Below are 23646 nucleotides of genomic sequence, written 5' to 3' on the forward strand. Positions count from 1 at the left end.
CATGATTTCGGAGCCCTATGGCACCTCAGAAATTTCATGACGGCAGCTGGTACACCGGTAGCGCATGCAGCTCACATAAAAAGGCTTCTAACAGCGATACAGGAACCCGACAGAGTGGCTGTTATCAAGTGTAAAGCACACACATATAGCCAAGACCCAGTATCACTTGGTAACAGCCGAGCAGACGAAGCTGCTAAATTAGCAGTTGCTACCCCCAGACAGACAGACACCACACAACTGATGGTATTTAATACCATCAACACACAGAAGTTGTGTGAGATGCAAAATTTGTGTTCCACACAGGAAAAGGCAGTCTGGAAGGCAAAAGGATATGGCCAGGAGTCCTCAGGACTCTGGACGGATGGACACGGTAAACCAGTGGCCCCCAGAGCATACCTTCCATGTTTAGCTGAGGGAGCTCACGGGCTGACTCATCTGGGCAAGGAAGGGATGTGCAAGTTGGTAAGAGCATATTGGTGTGCCCCAGGATTTTCATCTCATGCGAGTAAAAGAGCAATGTCATGCCTTACCTGTATGAGAAAGAACATCGGAAAGGCAATACCTACAGAACCATCTCATATCCCACCTGCCGGCGGCCCTTTCCAGGTAATACAGATTGACTTTATTCAATTACCCCCTTGTCGAAATTTGAAATATGTACTTGTTTGTATAGATGTTTTCTCAAATTGGGTCGAAGCATTTCCGGCGGCCACAAATACCGCTATGTTTACTGCTAAGAAAATTGTGCAGGAATTTGTATGTAGATATGGTATCCCTAGAATTATCGAAAGTGATAGGGGTACCCATTTTACAGGTGATGTCTTTCAAGGAATGTGTAAATTGATGGGAATTGATAGCAAGCTGCACACTCCATACCGTCCACAGGCGAGTGCGAAAGTGGAAAGAGTGAACAGCACTATTAAAAATAAACTGAGTAAAGTGATGGCAGAGACAGGATTGACATGGCCAGAAGCTTTACCCATTGTACTGTACAGCATCAGAACCACTCCCAGGTCCCCTCTTAATCTGTCTCCCTTTGAAATCTTGTTTGGTCGACAACCGCATGTTATGATTAACCCTCAGGATGATTTGAAGTGTAACAATGAAGTGACTGTAAAATACTTGATTAACATGAGTAAACAGTTAAGGAATCAAAATGATAATCTGAAGTTAGTGATTCCTGATTTACCAGATAGTAATTGTCATGACATTGAACCTGGGGATTATGTAATGATACGGAATTTTCTACGCTCAGGTTGCCTTATTGACAGATGGGAAGGACCATACCAGGTCTTATTGACTAGCACTACAGCATTGAAGGTTGCTGAGAAAGAGACTTGGGTTCATTCGTCCCACTGTAAAAAGGTTGCTGATCCAGAGAGGCCCCGTGATAAGGAACAGACGGTAGAGGTTGTATCACTGGAGTGTCTGTTCCAGGAGGATTGAGGCGGCACCTGAGCATTGAAAATCACAAGACCAAAAGCAGTTGTCGATCCCCTGTTCCCTTTTATTGTTTTTCTCCAACTTCCCATCTCCTCTCCCTCAAATTAGTTTTTCCCCCTTCTCATTCTTCTCCGTTTCCTCCTACAAGATGGACTTGCCCCAAGAGACTGTGATCCGGATTTTCCTGTTGACCATGATGTTGACCAGAGCAGTCTGTTCCGGCGAGAGTACCATGGAGGTCGAGAGAGGTTCTGGAATGGGTTCTGATGACAGAGATGGAGGCGTAGTTTTCCAAGAACAACATAATCAACAAGCAAAGGCGAGTATCAGAAAACGATCCGATAGCATTGACCATAGAAGGAATTGTGAAGGATTGTTAGCTGAAGAAAACTGTATCTGTCGGCTCTGTAACAATGTCATTGAGGATGGGTGCATAAAGAAATGCCAATCCAGTTTTAATATCCATATGGACCGGCATCCATTGAGTGACTATCACTCCTTAGTGGGTAGTGTGTTAAATAAAACAGATTGTTGGGTATGCTCTCAAGTACCTCAAGGTCATAGCAAATCAGGGCTAGTACCATTTCCTTTAACGTTAGGGGAGGTACTTGAGTTAAGTGGTGGGAGACCGGTGGACAGGAGGTTTAATATCTCCAGCCCTCCTAGTTTGAAGCTCCACCAATACCATGTGGATAGGTCCCTATTATGTTTTAACATCTCCAATCCCCGAAAGCCGGGAAATTGGGAAGTGTCATGGAGTAATCAAACCATGACCTTTTCGCATAGAGCAGATAGAATGCCTACAGATACAGAGCTTATACGCCACATAGCCAGTAGAGGAAAATCTTTCCGGTATAGGTACACCTTAGGAAATAGGATTACGAGAGTTGGAGAGGTATCACCAGGATACTGTGCACATATCGTACAACCTGATACGTGTACTAAGCAGATGGAAGAATTAAGGTTAGGAGATTTCACATGGAAGGTGTGTAATATGGTTATGTCCTACTCCGTCCCATATGTTCTCCCCGATGATGCATATTTCATATGCGGGAGAAAGGCGTATAAGTGGCTTGCCCCAAACTCTGAAGGATTGTGTTATATTGGAAAAGTACTGCCTGAAGTAATGACTGTATCACATGACAAAATGAAAGACATACACCGTGTTGCCCAAACTCCTTATACTCACACCCATTACGAGCACGTAGTTAAACGGCACCTGATAGAAAGAACAGAGCATCCGGCCTCTGACATGATCCATGAATCCACCGGGATTCAGTTTCTAATCGCGTTAGATATCACTCGCACCGCTAGAGGAGTGTTGAATTATAAATACATATCTGCGCTCGCCAATTTGTTAGATAATATCACTGAAATGTATGATGACACGTTTAGGTATACTGGAAGAGAACTTCAGGCTTATAAAACAGAACTGGTACAGCATAGAATGGTTCTTAATTACCTCACAGCAGTGACAGGCGGATATTGTGTCACACTGGCAACACAATACGGCGTGAAATGTTGCACATATATTACGAATAGCACCGAGGACCCGGTCGAGGTCATAGACCAAAAGATGGACGATATTCTCCAACTGAAGTGGGAATTTCGCAGGAGACACAATCTCACTCTTGCTGCTGTAGGTAATGAGCTGACTGGTTGGGTGTCATGGTTGAACCCGCGAAATTGGTTCTCTGGTTTAGGAGACTGGGCTCAAGGAGTCATAATGGATGTTGGGAAGTTTCTCCTATGTATCTTAGGTGTTATCATAACGATTGGCTTGATATTTAGATGCGGTCAGGCTTTAATGAGGTGCAATCGTCGTACTAGGGTAATGAGTTTAAGGAGTGAGGAAACTGTAATTCCAATGGATTTGATTTATGACCCAACGGTATAAACAATGATGTGATGAAAATGCGATTTCTACGGTCCGTTTCTTTCACCTGTTTTTCCGTTTTCTCCAAGGTAAAAAGACCCACTTGGACGAGGAGTTTGATGAGCCGATATACAGACAACAGATGGATTAAAGAAGAAGTTTTGACAACCTGATACACAGATTTTTGATGAACTATGCCATGGATCCCCAGTTTCCCTAGAAATTTTAAAATTACGCTAGCCCAACACTTTTGTAAATCTATGGACATTGACAGCTTTTGCTCGCACCTTATGGGCAAAAGCACAAAGAAGACTGCATTCAACAGACACCAAACAAGACCTCAATCGACGAATGTACATTTACCCGACATAGAATACCACCGCATTTACCGTAATTATGTCTTTTCTTCATTTCTACAACCCTCAGGTAATGACACACATAGTCGATAGGGAATACAGGCACAGATATCAGCAATCACATATCTCCCCCATTCATGTATCATCAACTAAAATGTGCTCCCCCATTTTGTTACAACCAAAGCCGAAAAGAGCTCGGTAAAGTTTGACAGCCCATCCACAGACCCGTACCACGGGATAAGAAGGAATTCAAATGTATACTTCGCAATACCTCGAAGCTTGATTTAAAACACGTACGGCACGATGATACATGACCCCCAAGCACGGATTCATACACACATGCTTCTGCTATCTCACTAGGTCATACCCTTTTCCTACCTTCTCCTCTCCTCCCCTACCCAGCCATGTAAATGTATTAACCCCTGACATATATTTTTCTCTTTTTGAAATGTTTTAGAAGGTGGCAGTTATTGTTGACTGCCAAAGGGTGGACTGTCAAAGTCAGAAAAATATCTCTATGCACACTACCATATTTGCACCTCACACAGGTCCGTGCTGCGCATGCATACGCTCTCCCGTACGTGCGCATACTCACAGTCGCGGGCACCCGCAGGCGCACGGTATGCGTATTTACGGTAGAGTTTATGTGATCGTAGCGTGCGACTCAATCGTTACATATTTTCACTATATAATGTATTTTGTAGATCATGGTCCCTTTGATAGATTCTGAAAGTTTGGTTAATATAGAATGTTCGTGAACAGAGAAATCCCTCTTTGTTTGATACGAAGGGTCAGACAGGAGTAATACAGTGGTGTTTAGTACCCATCGGAAGTGTATTTAATTAGCAATATTCCGGTGTTGGTTTGAAGCGGATTAATCGCTCGTGCGAATAGTTATGGACATAAGAAGTTTATGAACATTTACTGTATTTGCACTTACTTATCCATGCGGCGGGAAACCCAGTTTCCCTCCCACCTGAGCTGTTGGAAATAGTCACGGCCCACCTGTATGAATCAACCTATGACCTTTTGTTATAATGCGAGGAGGAATTCCTGTGTCCAATGAACAATGAGATTGTAGGGACCATTGAATTGCATTGTGTGTGGGGCATAAATAGACAGGCCGATCACATCCAGCTCTCACTCTTCAACGGTTATCATTGCTGAAAATCGGGAGCTGGATGTCCAGAGGCGCATGCGATCGTTTCCTTTGTGCGTAAGTTTTTCTCCGCAACTATATTGATCTTCTTGTTATTGTGGGCCAATTTCTCTCTCTCTCTCTCTTCTCCTCTTTCTCTCTTATTTTCCCTTAAATAGAAATTGTATTGTATTTCCTGTGTAGTTATCTGGTTAGGTAGTCTATGTTATATTGTAGTGTATGATTTGTATTTGTATTAATTCTTTTGCAAGTATATCATTCATAATATATATATATTAGGCGTTGGACCCTAAGCCCAGGTATCTGTGTATTTCTTATAGTGTTAAGTATTCTCAGAGCGTCGGTGACGCTAGAACAGCTAAAAAGGTAATAAGGTTACACTAGGTTGCATCTACACCCTATCTCTACACTAAGGTTTTACAGCATATTACATTGTTTATGGTTTAGATATAAAGGTTTAACATTGTGAGCGTCAGCGCCGCTGGTGATCTCCTCGTGGACCCGAGCGTCCGCTACGCTATAGCGATTCATTACGTTAGTCGGCAGCCAATAGCGTGCCTGCCTGTGATCTCTTGGCCGTGAGCGAACGTGACGCTTGAGCGTCTCGACCACGGCTAAGCGATCGTTACGCAACGAGCGTACCCTTACGGTACTCCATACGTAAATAGCGTACAGTGTTCTTAGACCTCATAAAGGGTTTTATATAAGATAAATATTTAGCTTTATCACGCCCTATAAATAAAATGTAATAATAATAATAATGGCGGGAGACTCGGAGGAAACTGGGGGGGAGGGGTGACCAGGGGAGCGTCTGACTCCCCACTGCGGACATCAACCCTAGGGATCGCGGCCTCATACTACTCCTGGAGCCTATGATCCTTAAGGGCTAGCGCTGGTGCACCCGAGGTGGCTGCCGCGTCAGCTGTTTGGTAGTCTCCTCCCAAAGCAGTACGGCTGTGTCCGTATTCCCCCTCTAAGCAGAACCGATGCCTTACCTTCTCCCCGTGCTCCGGCCCCAGCCTGGTTACGTTTGCTGGACCTGCTAGTATATCCGACACAGACGCCCGCCAAAACAGCACTGTACTCGTGGGTAAGCGATGTTGCGGCACAGCGGAGAGTTGTTGGAGCGACTCTTTCTAAGGTACGTATAAGACGCTTTTTAGAAAGATCACTCAAAAAAAAAGTAAGACTATAAAAATAAAATAATAAAGCTTATGGCTGCTAAAAAAAACCCAGCAGCCTATTGACCATGGTCCGGCTCCTGCCGCACCAAACAAAAAACGACTGATTTGTCTGTGCCAGGAGGCGGGGATATATGGACGGGCCTGTTGCATGCTGGGAGGCTGAAAAGCCTTGACCGATTGATGCAAATTCACTGTCGCTTCCTCATATCCCAATGTTATCCTGTGGATAAAATGTGGACCCTGTCGGAGAAAATTATATTGCTTCTTGTCACCTCGTTTGCTTTCATATAGAGAGTAATGCTGGAAGACTTATTTCCACACTTTCTGAATGTGACACTGAGCGCTATTTACAGTATCTGCAGACTTTAATCAAATAGTTAATATCCTTACCTATAAGATCCTGTTATTACAGAGTTACCATCAACCAGCACAAATTTCTCTTTCAGCGTTCCTGTTACTTGCTTTAGTTGTCGCGTACCAAAAGTGCATCCTGACATCACCCTTATACGCATATTCTGGTAAAAAATGAGAGATAGAAGTACTTACGATGAAGCAAAACAGTAATATGTGAGCAGAATCGTATTACACAATGTAGAGTGCATGAGAATATTTACAGACTCAAATACAGATATTGTAACGCCAGGCAGATAGGATTGGTAGGAATTGGATGTTAATTAAAAATACAATTCAAATATGCATAATTTATTGCAGGTTTCTCTATTCTTAGTAGCAGTGTATACAGGGTATACTTGTCTACTCTCCCAGAGCTGGCCACTGCGCTAGTTAATCGCCCACTACCCACCCATACAATGGCGTTCATTTATGCATTGTATAGCGAGGGGTGTAGCCATGATGATGCGATCGTGGCCACCACGCCCTCGTATTGCCTCTTATGCCTTGCCCCAACCCCTTTGAGGCAAGATGCCGCCATGCACTCACCCCCCTGCTGTGCCAGAAAGTGGGCAACCATAATACAAGGCCTGATTCAAAGACAACTACGATTCAGTACCAAGCAGGTGTGTGAAAATATGCAATGTCTCAGCCGCCAGAATTTGTATGGAGACATGCACTGGAGGCCTCTGAGAACTGCTGCTTGTGTACGAAGACGTAGACATCGACGTGACCTTCGGTGTAGCCCTATGTGTGCCCAGCATGGCTGTTGGAAGTAAGGCACAGGAGCTACGTTAATTACTTACAGGATCGCAGTCACAAGATGTGACATACCCTCAAAATGATTCCAACACACCTGCGTTTGAGTGGCCACTCTCTTCCGTTACCTTCCACAAACATTCCCTGCCTGTCTTCAGTAATAAATCCTTGCTGCGACCATCATCACAAGAGCAGTACGCCTTATACGCATGTGCAGTGGCAAAAAAATCGCTCCACTGTGTACATAGACATTGCATCCATCTCTGATGGCCGACAGTGTGGTGAAGCTGTACTAGCTGCATACCTTTCCAGTAGGACATGCCCCTGAGTGTCTCCAGCATTACGCATATGAGACAGCATTACATAGTGACCCCTGGTAGTTCCACTGCACCACCACTGCTATGCCACTACATGTAGGGAGTCAGTGAGTATACTCCACTACCACCAAAGTATGCACAAACACAGGAGTATACTCCAACCAGTCGCACACTGCCTGCAGTCCCCTATACAGCCCTGGCTGGATCTGGTACATACATTGTTAGAGGGCTGTGTACCTGTTATTCATACATGCGGCATTAACCTTGTGTCATCCTGCAAACCTATTCTGCCTAAGAATAATAATAAATCTAAGACTTGGTTAAGTTATCTACCGTGTGGACTAACCTCCATTGCACCCCACTGCCGCCTATACTAACTATACAGTAGGATCTCCCAGTAGATGTCACATCTGTTTTCTATGTAGGATTGGACTGCTATCCAGACTATAGATCTACACTAAAAAGGCCTACAGTCAATAGGTCTACCACTAATGGTAGACTTGCATTAGGTTGACAAGGTCAAATGGTCGACAGGGTTAATAGGTCAACATGGCAATGATCGACACACATATGGTAGACACAATTTTTTTTATTTTTTGCTTTTTTTGTGATGACCATTTTCATGCCGACCTTTTAACCCTGTCAGTCTTTTGACCCTGTTGACCTAATGCATGTCTACCATTAGTATTAGACCTATTGACTGTAGACCTTATTAGTGTAGATCTAATAATCCACGCCCGATTGGACTATACCACCAGTGCTCTTTCTAGTAAAGCTTATGTATGAGTTTTATACATTTTGTGTTAATATCACAATAATCTGTTATAACGCATGAGTGGCACTGAGGCTTATTTGTTTTATTATTCAATAATTCTGCAAAGACCGATACCATTAAAGGGTAACCAATGCATATCCCCTTCACTTGTTTGGGAACATATTAAAATAATTCACAGCCACCTGCAAGATTTCATTTGAAGCATTAACAGGGATATTCAATTAGCCCCGAAGAGACATGAGGTGTAAAACCCCCCGATGTTTCTTCGGGTTTTGCGGTTGGTCTATTTGATAAGCTCGTCCGTTAAAAAGTGCATTTTCACCCGAAAACACACAGGTTCAGTGAAACCTGTGTGTTTTCGGGTGAAATAGCCCCATTTTCGGATGAAAACGGGGCTGTTATCGGGGTTTTCGCTTCGCCTGCCGGAGGCAGGTGAAACAAAATCCCTGATAAGCCGCGGCACGTGCCGGCTTAACGGGGCTAATTAGATAGCCCCCCCTAGCGATACTTTGCCCCCGACAATATGTGCGGGTAATTGAATATTCCCTAAGTCAGATAAGCATTGGAATATTTTTTCAATTACAGGTTGAGTACCCCTTATCCAAAATGCTTGGGACCAGAGGTATTTTGGATATGGGATTTTTCCGTATTTTGGAATAACTGCATACCATAATGAGCTATCATGGCGATGGGACCTAAGTCTAAGCACAGAATGCATTTATGTCTCATTTACACCTTATACACACAGCCTGAAGGTAACTTTAGCCAATATTTTTAATAACTTTATGCATTAAACAAAGTGTTTGTGCATTCACACAATTCATTTATGTTTCATATACACCTTATACCAGCAGCGTTTCTAGAGAGGAGGGGACCCATGTGCAGACTCCGTGTGTGGGCCCCCTCCTCTCCTGTAGCCGTCACCGCCGCTGCTAGTGCTCTCAGCTGCGCCATTTTTCCAGAGTCCTGCGCATGCGCTGTAGACTCTGCTACTGTGCCAGAGTCTCAAGCGCTCAGTGCGCTAGCAGCGGCGGTGGCGGCTACGGGAGAGGAGGGGGCCCACACACGGTCACCGATGGATGCCGGAAGGGTGAGTATAGAAGAAATGGGTGCACTGTGTGCGGTGTGGGCCCCCTCTGGACACAGGGGCCCTTGTGCACTGCACACTCTGCACCCATTATAGATACGCCAGTGCCTTATACACACAGCCTGAAGGTCATTTAATACAATATTTTTAATAACTTTGTGTATTAAACAGAGTTTGTGTACATTGAGCCATCGGAAAACAAAGGTTTCACTATCTCACTCTCACTCAAAAAATTCTGCATTTCGGAATATTTGGATATGGGATACTCAACCTGTAGTACAATTCCCTCTGTGTCATCCTAGAGGTACATGACTATCGATGTAACTGGGATTCCAAATCTACCTCCATAAGAGATCATCGCCATTTATAGAATACTAGCTAAGACAATCACCTTTATAAGATAAAGTACAAGGTCTGTGCTAAAATTAGGAGGCTGCCTAGACTGCATCTGGGGGGGGGGGGGGGGGGCGCCACAGAATTAACCCCCTTCACCCCCCTGTGTGTCATGTCTGTAGATTGAATTGATAGTGTTGGTGGCAAAAGATTTAATTGATTGGGCTAGAGTAGGGGTGGGCAACATGCGGCCCGAGGGCCGCATCCTGCCTGGCCCACTGTCCCTCACCAGTGTGCAATGACAAGCGGCACAACTGGCTGAGCTGCTTGTCATTGCGCTACACAGCTCCCAGACGCGGCACCGCTGAGGAAATCCCAGTGACATCATAGGGTCTGCTGTCCTGGATTTCCTCTGTGACGTCATGCGCTGGGCAGCATGGGGGCGGAGCCACAGCAGGAGCGGGAAGCAGCAGCAACTCCATGCAGCACAGTGGGCAGCGCGGATCATCTGGCAGCAGGCAGCGGGGTTCTGGCAACGGGCAGTGGATCGTCTGGGCAGCGGATCTGCCACTGTGAAAAGAAAGGTGATGGTATCTGTGCTTAACTTTAAAAGCCGCTATATGGGTCCAGGGGAGGAAGGGTGGAGGGGGGTAGAGACTGCTATATGGGTTTAAGGGAGAGGGGAGGATAGAGACTGCTATATGGGTCCAGGGGAGAGGGAGGGAGTAGAGATTGCTACATGGGCCCAGGGGGGTGAGCTAGTAACTGTGCCCAGGGAGAGACAGGAGCTGTGAATAACAGCATTACACAGGATGCTGTTTGTTTGTTTGTTTGTTTTCAGCACTGTTTTGTTTTTTGTTTCTTTGTTTTTTTATTACTGGATTGCTGTGTTTTTTTAGACATTTGTATTTTGCCTTTAAAAAAACTATGTATGCAATGTAATGTATATTGTGGTGTGTGTTTTTATAGTTCTATATACTATGTTTCTCATACGTCCTAGAGGATGCTGGGGTCACTTCAAGAACCATGGGTATAGACGGGATCCGCAGGAGACATGGGCACTTTAAGACTTTCAAATGGTGTGACCTGGCTGCTCCCTCTATGCCCCTCCTCCAGACTCCAGTTTAGAATCTGTGCCCAGTGAGACTGGATGCACTCTGAGGAGCTCTACTGAGTTTCTCTGAAAAAGACTTATGTTAGGTTTTTTATTTTCAGGGAGAACTGCTGGCTACTTCTGAACTACTTCTGTGAGTTTAAAGGCTCTGCTTCTTTGGCTACAGGACACCATTAGCTCCTGAGGGTCTGATCGCTAGGTACGCCTAGATGTTCGTTCCCAGAGCCCGCCGTCATTCCCCTTGCAGAGCCAGAAGTCAGGTGAGTAGAAGAAGATCAGAAGACTTCAGTGACGGCTTCTGAGGTACCGCACAGGGATCGCACGCTGCGCGCCATGCTCCCACACACAGAGACACTCCAGGGTGCAGGGCGAGGGGGGGGGGGCCTGGGCAGCATATAAATACTCATTTTGACACTGGCAAGAGGGGAAATTAGTGCCATGACACTGTCCTAACCCCCGCCAGTATAAATAATTGTTAAAAATTGCGGGAAGGAAGCGCGACATTAAGGGGCCGGAGCTTCTTCCTCACAGCTCACACACACACACACTGCTGACAACTGCAGGGTAAAGGGCGCAGGGGGGGGGGGCAACATAAATCCTTGTTTATGGCAAAAGGCACACTGTCCTACCCCCGCCAGTATAATTAACTATGGATTTAAGATCGGGGGAAGCACGCTATTACAGGGGCGGGGCTTCTTCCTCACTAAGCCAGCACACTAATCAGTGCCATTTTCTCCTCACAGGATAAACGCTAGTCCTCCCTTCACTATTGGGTGCAAATAGGGGGGGGGGGGGGCGATGTATATGATGCTTGTATTATGTATAAAAGCACTGCAGGTCTGTTTTCAATTATATGTTTCACAGATGGGTGTGCTTGGCGCTGGGGTGTGAGCTGGCTTTTCCTTTCTGTGTCCATCTGACAGAGGTCTGGTCCCTATAAGTACCAGTTTGTCTGTGAGTCTGTGTGGTACACGTGGGGGACATGTCTGAGGCAGGGAGTTCCTCCCTGGAGGAAGCCATTTTAGGGACACAGAGTTGTAAGGTGGTGATGCTACCGACACACCTAGAGCCTGCATGGGTGAAAGAAATGCGTGGTAGTATGCATCATATCAAAGATTAGATAAGGCTATATCTAATGCTGCATGCTGGATATGTAGAAGATGTGTTTTGTCAGCATTCTGTTCTTCCATCTGCAGGCGACCCTCTCTGGGTCACATAAAGTCCATTTACAAATGTTATGACTACTGCTACCGACACGGACTCTGAGTCCTGTGTCGCCGATGGGGATTCCAGGGAAATAGATCAAATAAGACTCCCTCCCACGAGCTTAATATTTTCTTTCCCAGCAGTCACCAGGTGAAAACTATATTAAAATCCATTTAGGTTGCAAAGAGTGCACTGCTCATGCCCACTATTGCTTGCGCGTAGGTGTCTCGTATTAAAAAAAAAAAAAAAAATGGTAAAAAATAGAGATGTGCACCGGACATTTTTCGGGTTTTGTGTTTTGGTTTTGGATTCGGTTCCCCGGCCGTGTTTTGGATTCGGACGCGTTTTGGCAAAACCTCCCTGAAAATTTTTTGTCGGATTCGGGAGTTGTTGTTTTTTAAAAAACCCTCAAAAACAGCTTAAATCATAGAATTTGGGGGTCATTTTGATACCATAGTATTATTAACCTCAATAACCATAATTTCCACTCATTTCCAGTCTGTTCTGAACACCTCACAATATTATTTTTAGTCCTAAAATTTGTACCGAGGTCGCTGGATGACTAAGCTAAGCGACCCAAGTGGGCGGCACAAAGACCTGGCCCATCTAGGAGTGGCACTGCAGTGTCAGGCAGGATGGCACTTAAAAAAATTGGCCCCAAACATCACATGATGCAAAGATAAATTAAAGAAAAAAGAGGTGCAAGATGGAATTGTCCTTGGGCCCTCCCACCCACCCTTATGTTGTATAAATAGGACATGCACACTTTAACAAACCCATAATTTCAGCGACAGGGTCTGCCACACAACTGTGACTGAAATGACTGGTTGGTTTGGGCCCCCACCAAAAAAGAAGCAATCAATCTCTCCTTGCACAAACTGGCTCTACAGAGGCAAAAGGTCCACCTCCTCCTCATCGTCCGATTCCTCACCCCTTTCACTGTGTACACCCCCCTCCTCACAGATTATTAATTCGTCCCCACTGGAATCCACCATCTCAGGTCCCTGTGTACTTTCTGGAGGCAATTGCTGGTGAATGTCTCCACGGAGGAATTGATTATAATTCATTTTGATGAACATCATCTTCTCCACATTTTCTGGAAGTAACCTCGTACGCCAATTGCTGACAAGGTGACCGGCTGCACTAAACACTCTTTCGGAGTACACACTGGAGGGGGGGCAACTTAGGTAAAATAAAGCCAGTTTGTGCAAGGGCCTCCAAATTGCCTCTTTTTCCTGCCAGTACACGTACGGACTGTCTGACGTGCCTACTTGGATGCGGTCACTCATATAATCCTCCACCATTCTTTCAATGGTGACAGAATCATATGCAGTGACTGTAGATGACAATTCAGTAATCGTTGGCAGGTCCTTCAGTCCGGACCAGATGTCAGCACTCGCTCCAGACTGCCCTGCATCACCGGTGGGCTCGGAATTCTTAGCCTTTTCCTCGCAGCCCCAGTTGCGGGAGAATGTGAAGGAGGAGCTGTTTGTGGGTCACGTTCCGCTTGACTTGACAAGTGTCTCATCAGCAGGTCTTTGCACCTCTGCAGACTTGTGTCTGCCGGAAAGAGAGATACAACGTAGGTTTTAAATCTAGGATCGAGCACGGTGGCCAAAATGTAGTGCTCTGATTTCAACAGATTGACCACCCGTGAATCATGGTTAAGCGAATTAAGGGCTCCATCCACAAGTCCCACATGCCTAGCGGAAATGCTCCGTTTTAGCTCCTCCTTCAATCTCTCCAGCTTCTTCTGCAAAAGCCTGATGAGGGGAATGACCTGACTCAGGCTGGCAGTGTCTGAACTGACTTCACGTGTGGCAAGTTCAAAGGGTTGCAGAACCTTGCACAACGTTGAAATCATTCTCCACTGCGCTTGAGTCAGGTGCATTCCCCCTCCTTTGCCTATATCGTAGGTAGCTGTATAGGCTTGAATGGCCTTTTGCTGCTCCTCCATCCTCTGAAGCATATAGAGGGTTGAATTCCACCTCGTTACCACCTCTTGCTTCAGATGATGGCAGGGCAGGTTCAGGAGTGTTTGCTGGTGCTCCAGTTTTCGGCACGCGGTGGCTGAATGCCGAAAGTGGCCCGCAATTCTTCGGGTCACCGACAGCATCTCTTGCACGCCCCTGTCGTTTTTAAAAAAATTCTGCACCACCAAATTCAATGTATGTGCAAAACATGGGACGTGCTGGAATTTGCCCTCATGTAATGCACGCACAATATTGGTGGCTTTGTACGATGTCACAAATCCCCAGGAGAGTCCAATTGGGGTAAGCCATTCTGCGATGATGTTCCTCAGTTTCCGTAAGAGGCTGTCAGCTGTGTGCCTCTTATGAAAAGCGGTGATACAAAGCGTAGCCTGTCTAGGAATGAGTTGGCATTTGCGAGATGCTGCTACTGGTGCCGCCGCTGCTGTTCTTGCTGCGGGAGGCAATACATCTACCCAGTGGGCCGTCACAGTCATATAGTCCTGAGTCTGCCCTGCTCCACTTGTCCACATGTCCGTGGATAAGTGGACATTGGGTACAACTGCATTTTTTAGGACACTGGTGAGTCTTTTTCTGACGTCTGTGTACATTCTCGGTATTGCCTGCCTAGAGAAATGGAACCTAGATGGTATTTTGTACCGGGGACACAGTACCTCAAACAATTCTCTAATTCCCTGAGAATTAACGGTGGATACCGGACACACGTTTAACACCACCGCAGCTGCCAAGACCCGAGTTATCCGCTTTGCAGCAGGATGACTGCTGTTATATTTCATCTTCCTCGCAAAGGACTGTTGGACAGTCAATTGCTTACTGGAAGTAGTACAAGTGGTCTTCCGACTTCCCCTCTGGGATGACGATCGACTCCCAGCAGCAACAACAGCAGCGCCAGCAGCAGTAGGCGTTACACTCAAGGATGCATCGGAGGAATTCCAGGCAGGAGAGGACTCGTCAGACTTGCCAGTGACATGGCCTGCAGGACTATTGTTTTTCATGTCTAATGAGGAAATTGACACTGAGGGAGTTGGTGGTGTGGTTTGCAGGAGCTTGGTTACAAGAGGAAGGGATTTAGTTGTCAGTGGACTGCTTCCGCTGTCACCCAAAGTTTTTGAACTTGTCAATGACTTCTGATGAATGCGCTCCAGGTGACGTATAAGGGAGGATGTTCCTAGGTGGTTAACGTCCTTACCCCTACTTATTACAGCTTGACAAAGGCAACACACGGCTTGACACCTGTTGTCCGCATTTCTGTTAAAATAATTCCACACTGAAGAGGTGATTTTTTTTGTAAGTTGACCAGGCATGTCAATGGCCATATTCGTCCCACGGACAACATGTGTCTCCCCGGGTGCCTGACTTAAACAAACCACCTCACCATCAGAATCCTCCTTGTCAATTTCCTCCTCAGCGCCAGCAACACCCATATCCTCATCCTGGTGTACTTCAACAGTGACATCTTCAATTTGACTATCAGGAACTGGACTGCGGGTGCTCCTTCCAGCACTTGCAGGGGGCGTGCAAATGGTGGAAGGCGCCACCTCTCCCCGTCCAGTGTTGGGAAGGTCAGGCATCGCAACCAACACAATTGGACTCTCCTTGGGGATTTGTGATTTAGAAAAACGTACAGTGCTTTGCTGTGCTTTTGCCATCTTAAGTCTTTCCATTTTTCTAGCGAGAGGATGAGTGCTTCCATCCTCATGTGAAGCTGAACCACTAGCCATGAACATAGGAGAGGGCCTCAGCCGTTCCTAGCCACTCAGTGTCGAAAATGGCATATTGGCAAGTTTACGCTTCTCATCAGACGCTTTTAATTTAGATTTTTAGGTCATTTTACTGAACTTTTGTTTTTTGCATTTTACATGCTCTCTACTATGACATTGGGCATCGGCCTTGGCAGACGACGTTGATGGCATTTCATCGTCTCGGCCATGACTAGTGGCAGCAGCTTCAGCACGAGTAGTGGATCTTGATCTTTCCCTATTTTACCCTCCACATTTTTGTTCTCCATCTGTTAATGTGTGGAATTATATGCCAGTAATATATCCATAGCAATGGCCTACTGTACCGTACTGCTATATATATATATATATATATATACTGGTGGTCATCAAAATTCTGCACTGTCCTCCTACTATATACTGCGCACAACTACAATGCAGCACAGATATGCATACTAGTATACTTGACAACACAGAGGTAGAGCAATGGACTACTGTACCGTACAGCTATATATATATATACTGGTGGTCAGCAAAATTCTGCACTGTCCTCCTACTATATACTGCGCATAACTACAATGCAGCACAGATATGGATACTAGTATACTTGACGACACAGAGGTAGAGCAATGGACTACTGTACCGTACTGCTATATACTGGTGGTCAGCAAAATTCTGCACTGTCCTCCTACTATATACTGCGCACAACTACAATGCAGCAGAGATATGGAGCGTTTTCAGGCAGAGAACGTAGATATTTGCAGCACACTGAGCACAGATATTTGCAGCACAGTGAGCACAGATATTTGCAGCACACTGAACACAGAAACTGAGAGAACGCAGCCACGTCCTCTCGCTATCATCTCCAATGCACGAGTGAAAATGGCGGCGACTTGCGGCTCTTTATATGCAATACGAATCTCGCGAGAATACGACAGCGGGATGAAGACGTTCGGGCGCGTTTGTGTTAACCGAGCAAGGCGGGAAGATCCGAGGCTGCCTCGGAACCATGTAAAATAGGTGAAGTTCGGGGGGGTTCGGATCCCGAGGAACCGAACCCGCTCATCTCTAGTAAAAAAGCGTGTCATCAGAAATTGATGCGATTGATAAAGATGAGATACTCCCTAAGTTAGGAGATATCAAAGACGCTGCCGAATACATGCTAGGAAAAATGAAAGATATTGGACTTTTGAGTTCACAAGCCACTACCAGGTCAGTATCGGCTCGGCGGGCGTTGGGGATTCGCCAGTGGAACGCGGATGCAGATTCCAAGAGAAATGTGGAGGATCTCCTATACAACGGTGAGGCCTTATTTGGTGAGGGACTGGAGACGTTGGTCTCGGCGGCTACCGCAGGTAAGTCGACATTTGTGCCCTCTACACCTGCACTGGCAAAAGAATCACCCTCACATGCAGTCCTTTTTCGGCCAAGTAAGTACAGCGAGAAGATGTCTACAACGGCTTCAGGTTACCAAGAACAAAAGTCTACCCCTGCTTCTGCCAAGTCCACAGCATGACGCTGGGGATCCCTCGCGGGAGGTAGCTCGGGTGGGGGCACATCTAAAAACTGCTCAGTCAGGATTGGAGTCAATCTGACCTGGATCCCGGGGTGTTACAAATAGTGTCCCAGGGGTACAAACTGGAGTTTCAAGACGTTTCCCCATGCCGAGTTTTAAAATTGGCCTTGCCAGCGTCTCTTCCAGAAAGAGAAGCACTTATAACAGTAATTCAAATTTTATGTTAGGACCAGGGCATAGTCCTGGTGCCTGGGTCACAACAAAGGAAGGGGTTTATTCAAGCCTCTTTGTAGTTCCAAAACCGGATGGCTCGGTCTGACCGATCCTGAACCTAAAAAAAAATGTAAATCTGAATCTCTACTTGAAACGGTTCAAGTTCCAGATGGAATCACTGGGGGCAGTGATTTCCAGTCTGGAGGAGGGGGATTACAGGGAGTCAGTTGACATACAGGATGCTTACCTGCATGTTCCCATTTATCCTCCTTACCAGGCTTATCTGAGATTCGCTGTTCAGGATTGCCATTACCAATTCCAGACGTTACCTTTCGGTTTTCTCCACGGCGCCGAGGGTTTTCACCAAAGTGATGGTGGAGATGATGGTCCTCCTGTGTCAAGAAGGAGTCAATTTAATTCCTTATCTAGAAGATCTCCTGATAAAGGCGAGGTCCAGTGAGCGCTTGGTACAAAACATCGCGCTCTACCTGTCCATACTCCAACAACACGGTTGGATCATAAATATTCCAGGAAAGATTTGTTTTTTCGAAGTGATTCTGGACAGGGTAGTTCAGAGAGTTTTTTTTTCCGGTGGAAAAGGCTCTGGAAATCCAGAAAATGGTAATACTAGGTTTGAAACCATCAAGAGTTTCGATCCATCAGTGCAAAGATGGTGACGGCCTACGAGGCCATACAGTTTGTCAGGTTCCATGCAAGGGTATTCCAGTGGGACCTGTTGGTAAAGTGGATCCCACCTACACATGCACCTGGAAGATAGTCCTGTTGTCGAAAGCCAGGATTTCACTCCTGTGGTGGCTACACAGCTCGCACCTATTAGAGGGACGCAGGTTTAGAGTTCAGGACTGGGTCCTGGTAACCACGGATACAAGTCTCCGAGGCTGAGGAGCTGTCACTCAAGGAAAAGCTTCCATGGAAAATGCTAAAGTCAGGAAGCCTGCCTTCGCATGAACATGCTGGAATTGAGAGCCATTTACAAAGGTCTTCAACAAGCGGTACATCTTCTTCAAGATCATCCCGTGCAGATCCAGTTGGATAATGTAACAGCAAAGCGGAACGAAAAGCAGAGCGGCAATGGCAGAAGTAACGAAGGTCCTCCTCTGGGCTGGAAAACATGTAAGGGCTCTGTCGGTAATTTTCATTCCAGGAGTGGACAACTGGGAAGCAGACTTCCTTAGAAGACACGATCTCCAGCCGGGAGAGTGGAACTTCCACCAAGAAGGCTTCACAGAAGTGACAAGTCTTTGCAGAGTTTCTCAAATAGACATGATGACATCTCGTCTCAACGAGAAGCAGTGGTGCAAGTAGAAAAAATGTCTTACGGGTACTGTGTGCGCGCGCCGAAGGCGCGCGCGCAAAAAAAATGGGTGTGGCCAAATGCCACATGGGGCGTGGCCAATGAAAATGGGGGCGTGATACACATATGGGGGAGGGGCAGATACACGTATGACCCCAATAGTGTCAGATACACGTTGCACCACAGTGCTAGATATACATTGCCCCACAGTGCCAGATACATATAACCCCACAGTGCCAGATACACATTGCCCCACAGTGCCAGATACACAAATGTCCCCAGAGTGCCAGATACACAAATGTCCCCAGAGTGTCAGATACACATTGCCTCACAGTGCCAGATACACATTGCCCCACAGTGCCAGATGCACATTGCCCCACAGTGCCAGATACACAAATGTCCCCAGAGTGCCAGATACACATTGCCCCACAGTGCCAGATACACATTGCCCCACAGTGCCAGATACACAAATGTCCCCAGAGTGCCAGATACACATTGCCCCACAGTGCCAGATGCACATTGCCCCACAGTGCCAGATGCACATTGCCCCACAGTGCCAGATACACATTGCCCCACAGTGCCAGATACAGAAATGCCCCCAGAGTGCCATACATTGCCTCACAGTGTCAGATACACATTGCCCCACAGTGCTAGATACACAAATGCCCCCACTGTGTCAGATATACATTGCCCCCCGTGCCAGATACAGAAATGCCCCTACAGTGCCAGATATGCCCCCAGTGCCAGATATCCTCCAGTGCCAGGTATACATGCCCCCCTGTGCCAGATATCCCCCAGTGCCAGGTATATATGCCCCCCTGTGCTAGATATGCCCCCAGTGCCAGATATCCCCCAGTGCCAGGTATACATGCCCCCCCAGTGCCAGATATCCCCCAGTGCCAGGTATACATGCCCCCCCAGTGCCAGATATCCCCCAGTGCCAGGTATACATGCCCCCCCAGTGCCAGATATCCCCCAGTGCCAGGTATAACATGCCCCCCCAGTGCCAGATATCCCCCAGTGCCAGGTATAACATGCCCCCCCAGTGCCAGATATCCCCCAGTGCCAGGTATACATGCCCCCCTGTGCCAGATATCCCCCAGTGCCAGGTATATATGCCTCCCTGTGCCAGATATGCCCCCAGTGCCAGGTATACATGCCCCCCTGTGCCAGATATCCCCCAGTGCCAGGTATATATGCCCCCCTGTGCCAGATATGCCCCCAGTGCCAGGTATATATGCCCCCCTGTGCCAGATATGCCCCCAGTGCCAGGTATACATGCCCCCCTGTGCCAGATATCCCCCAGTGCCAGGTATATATGCCCCCCTGTGCCAGATATGCCCCCAGTGCCAGGTATATATGCCCCCCTGTGCCAGATATGCCCCCAGTGCCAGGTATACATGCCCCCCCAGTGCCAGGTATAACATGCCCCCCTCCCCTACTCACCGCTGCCGTCGCTGTCCTCCTGTCTGTCATGTGAGGGAAGGAGAGTGCAGCCTGCGCCTCTCGTTCCCCTCAGTCTTCGGCGGGTGTCTCAGTTTAATTCAGCGCCGATCCGTGAGCCAATCAGAGCTCGCGGGTGCGAGCTCTGATTGGCTCACGGATCGGCGCTGAAGTAAACTGAAACACCCACCGGAGACTGAGGGGAACGAGAGGCGCAGGCTGCACTCTCCTGCCCTCACATCAGAGGCGTGTGCGGCGGTGCGGCGTGGGGGAGGGAGGGAAGGAAGAGGAGCGGCGGCCCGTCGGTGTGGGTACGGCGTACCCACGGCTAAATTCTTACGGGTACGCCGTACCCACCCGTACCCGCCCACTTGCACCACTGACGAGAAGCTTCAGAAATATTGTTCCTGGTCAAAAGACCCTCAGACAATAGCAATAGATCCACTGGTGACCCAGTGGCTATTCTGGTCAGTGTATGTATTCCCTACACTTCCACTGTTCCCAAAAGTTCTCGGGATCATAAGAAGAAAGAGGTTTCGGGAAAAAAGTTCATTGCCCAGACTGGCCAAGGGGGGCTTGGTGCCCAGATCTTTAGGAGTTTAAAAAAAAAAAGATCCTGGGCCTTTTCCTGTTCGCGAGGACCTACTACAGTAGGTGCCGTGCGTGTACCTGGACTTACCGCGGCTACGTTTGACGGCATGGCTGTTGAGAGCCGGTTTCTAGCCCGAAAGGGTATTCCAAAGGGCGTCATCCCCACTCTTATTCAGGCCAGGAAAGGAGTAACGTCTAAACGTTACCTCCGTCTCTGGTGAAAATAGATGTCTTGGTGTGAATCCAAGAAAGCTTCAACGGAAGAGTTTCAGTTAGGGTGTTTTCTCCATTTCCTACGGGCTGCAGGGAATGCAGCATGAAATTGGACTCCATTAAGGTCCAGTTTTCAGCATTGGCAATTTTCTTTCTAAAACTATTGATTTCCCTTCCGGAAGTTCAGTCTTTCGTGAAAGGCGTGTTGTGCGTCTACCTTCCATTTGTGCTTCCAGTGGCTCTTAATGTGGCCTCTTAATTAGTGGCCTCCAGTGGTTCTTAATGTGGTGTTGCAGTTCCTTCAGTCATGTGGTTGAACCTTTACAGAAGGTGAAGTTGCTGTTATTCACTTGAAAAGCGGTCATCCTGTTGGGCTTGGCATCTGCAAGGCGGCCTTATCTCACAAGAGCCCTTATTTGATCTTCCATGAAGATTAAGCTGAATTGAGGACACTTCAACGTTTCTGCTGAAGGTGTTTTCCTTTTTTTTCTGCAGGAACCGACCTATGGTGGTGCCTGTGGCTACTGACGCCTTCGCTGAGTCAAAGTCTCTGGCTATGGTTAGAGCTTTGAAAATTATGTCGCCTGGACGGCTCAGATTAGGAAAACAGAGGCTCTGTTTGTTCTGTATGTTCTCAACAACATTGGGTGTCCTGCTTCCAAGCAGACCATTGCGCGCTGGGTCTGTAGTGCGATTCAGCATGTGCATTCCACGGCTGGATTGCCATTACCGAAATCGGTGAAGGCCCATTCTACTAGAAGGGTGGGCTCGTCCTGGGCAGCTGTCCGGGGGTTCTCGGCATTGCAACTTTGCCGAGCAGCTGTTTGGTCGGGTTCAAACACTTTTTAAATGTTTTACAAGTTTGATACCCTGGCCGCTGAGGACCTCATGTTTGGTCAATCGGTGCTGCAGAGTCATCCGCACTCTCCCGCCCGTTCTAGAGCTTTGTTATAACCCCATGGTTCTTGAAGTGACCCCAGCATCCTCTAGGACGTATGAGAATATAGGATTTTAATACCTACCGGTAAATCCTTTTCTCTTAGTCCGTAGAGGATGCTGTGCGCCCGTCCCAGTGTGTACTGTATCTGCAGTTATTGGTTGTGGTTATACACAGGTTGTGTTACAATTTTTGTCAGCAGATTGCTGCAAATTCTTCATGCCGTTGGCTTGTGTTCTGTTGAATGCCACGTTCTGCGGCATGCTTGAGGTGTGAGCTGGTAAGATGTTCACCGTGGTTTAACAATAAATCCTTTCCTCGAAATGTCTGTCTCCCTGGGCACAATTCCTATAACTGGAGTCTGGAGGAGGGGCATAGAGGGAGGAGCCAGGTCACACCATTTGAAAGTCTTAAAGTGCCCATGTCTCCTGCGGATCCCGTCTATACCCATGGTTCTTGAAGTGACCCCAGCATCCTCTACGGACTAAGAGAAAAGTATTTACCGGTAGGTAATAAAATCCTATTTTTTATAGTTATATACATAACTATGGGCCTAATTCAGACCTGATCGCTCCTCCTCTTCCTCCTTTTCTGTTCCTTGTACTCCTACTTAGACATTTACTGTTTTCTATATTGTATCAGTGTTCATTTTCTTACTCTGTTTGCTTTGTATAATAAAAATATTTCTTATATAAATCTTACAGCATTTTTGTGATAGGTATTGTATATACAAGATATTTTGTGTGTGGCCCTCGAATATTCACTGGTCAAGTGTTAAGCGGCCCCCCAGCTGAAATAATTGCCCACCCCTGGGCTAGAGCCTGAAGAGATAATTGGGTCTGATAACTAAGTGTTGAGGACAGAGCAACAGGGGCAATCCGTCAAGCTGCTTTGTCCCAGTCTAAATGACATGTGACTGCTATGTTCATCTGAAGCACACTGCAGGGGGTTCCTGTGTGACCATGATAGTGGAGTATCAGGTAAGTACTATAGGAGGCAATATATGAGGCACACAGCTGGAGCAGGGATATGTGAGAAAAAGCACAGGGTGGCATGTACAATAAATGTTAGTGGTCGGGGGTGGCATGTATGGGCAAGATTGGTGGGCAGGGTGGCTCAATAGGGAAATGCTAGTGGGGCAGATGGGCAAGAGGGAAATGCTTGTGGCCAGGGGGCATTTGAGAGATACAGTAAGCTGGTGAGCAGAGGTGCATGGGAATGAAAAACAGGTGGGCAGGAGTTGCATTTAAGTGAAAAGCTGATGGGCATGGGGCAAGGGATGGAGAATGCTGATTTTCATGCTTGTATTATTATTATTATTTTTTTAATCTAAAATACAAATGTAAGTTACTGTGCAGGTCAAAAGTATTTCACAGTACATAGAAACAACTACATAATACATGGAAAAGGAATCTGATTTCTTTCAAGGGATCTGATTTTTCAGGATTGACAGTTTGTCTGTGATTTTCTTCAATGGGTTATTAACAAATTGATTTACTAAATGGTTGGATTTGAAATTTGGTCTTGTTTTCAAATTTACCAGAGGTTTTGCATTCAATAAAACAAACGGTTGCAACTTGCCAAAGCAAATACAGAAAACCTTATATTTTGAAAATGTACTACTTGATAAATCAGACTCACCCAAAAAAATAAAAAAAATGCCTATTGCTAAATTATTGCTAAATTATTACTGATTTTGTTTTGTTTTTT

The 23646-nt window shown here is 46.6% G+C and overlaps 1 protein-coding gene across 1 annotated transcript in view; it reads right to left on the reverse strand.

Annotated features, from left to right (window-relative positions):
- Positions 1–23646, reverse strand: part of FAM83E (family with sequence similarity 83 member E) — a 199031-nt gene that overhangs the window by 130176 nt on the left and 45209 nt on the right. The window contains exon 4 of the mRNA XM_063942758.1: positions 6409–6533. Coding sequence (XP_063798828.1) covers positions 6409–6533 — 125 coding nt within the window. The remainder of the gene's footprint in view (positions 1–6408; positions 6534–23646) is intronic.

The sequence above is a fragment of the Pseudophryne corroboree genome, chromosome 10 (assembly GCF_028390025.1).
Source record: "Pseudophryne corroboree isolate aPseCor3 chromosome 10, aPseCor3.hap2, whole genome shotgun sequence".
Lineage (NCBI taxonomy): Eukaryota > Metazoa > Chordata > Amphibia > Anura > Myobatrachidae > Pseudophryne > Pseudophryne corroboree.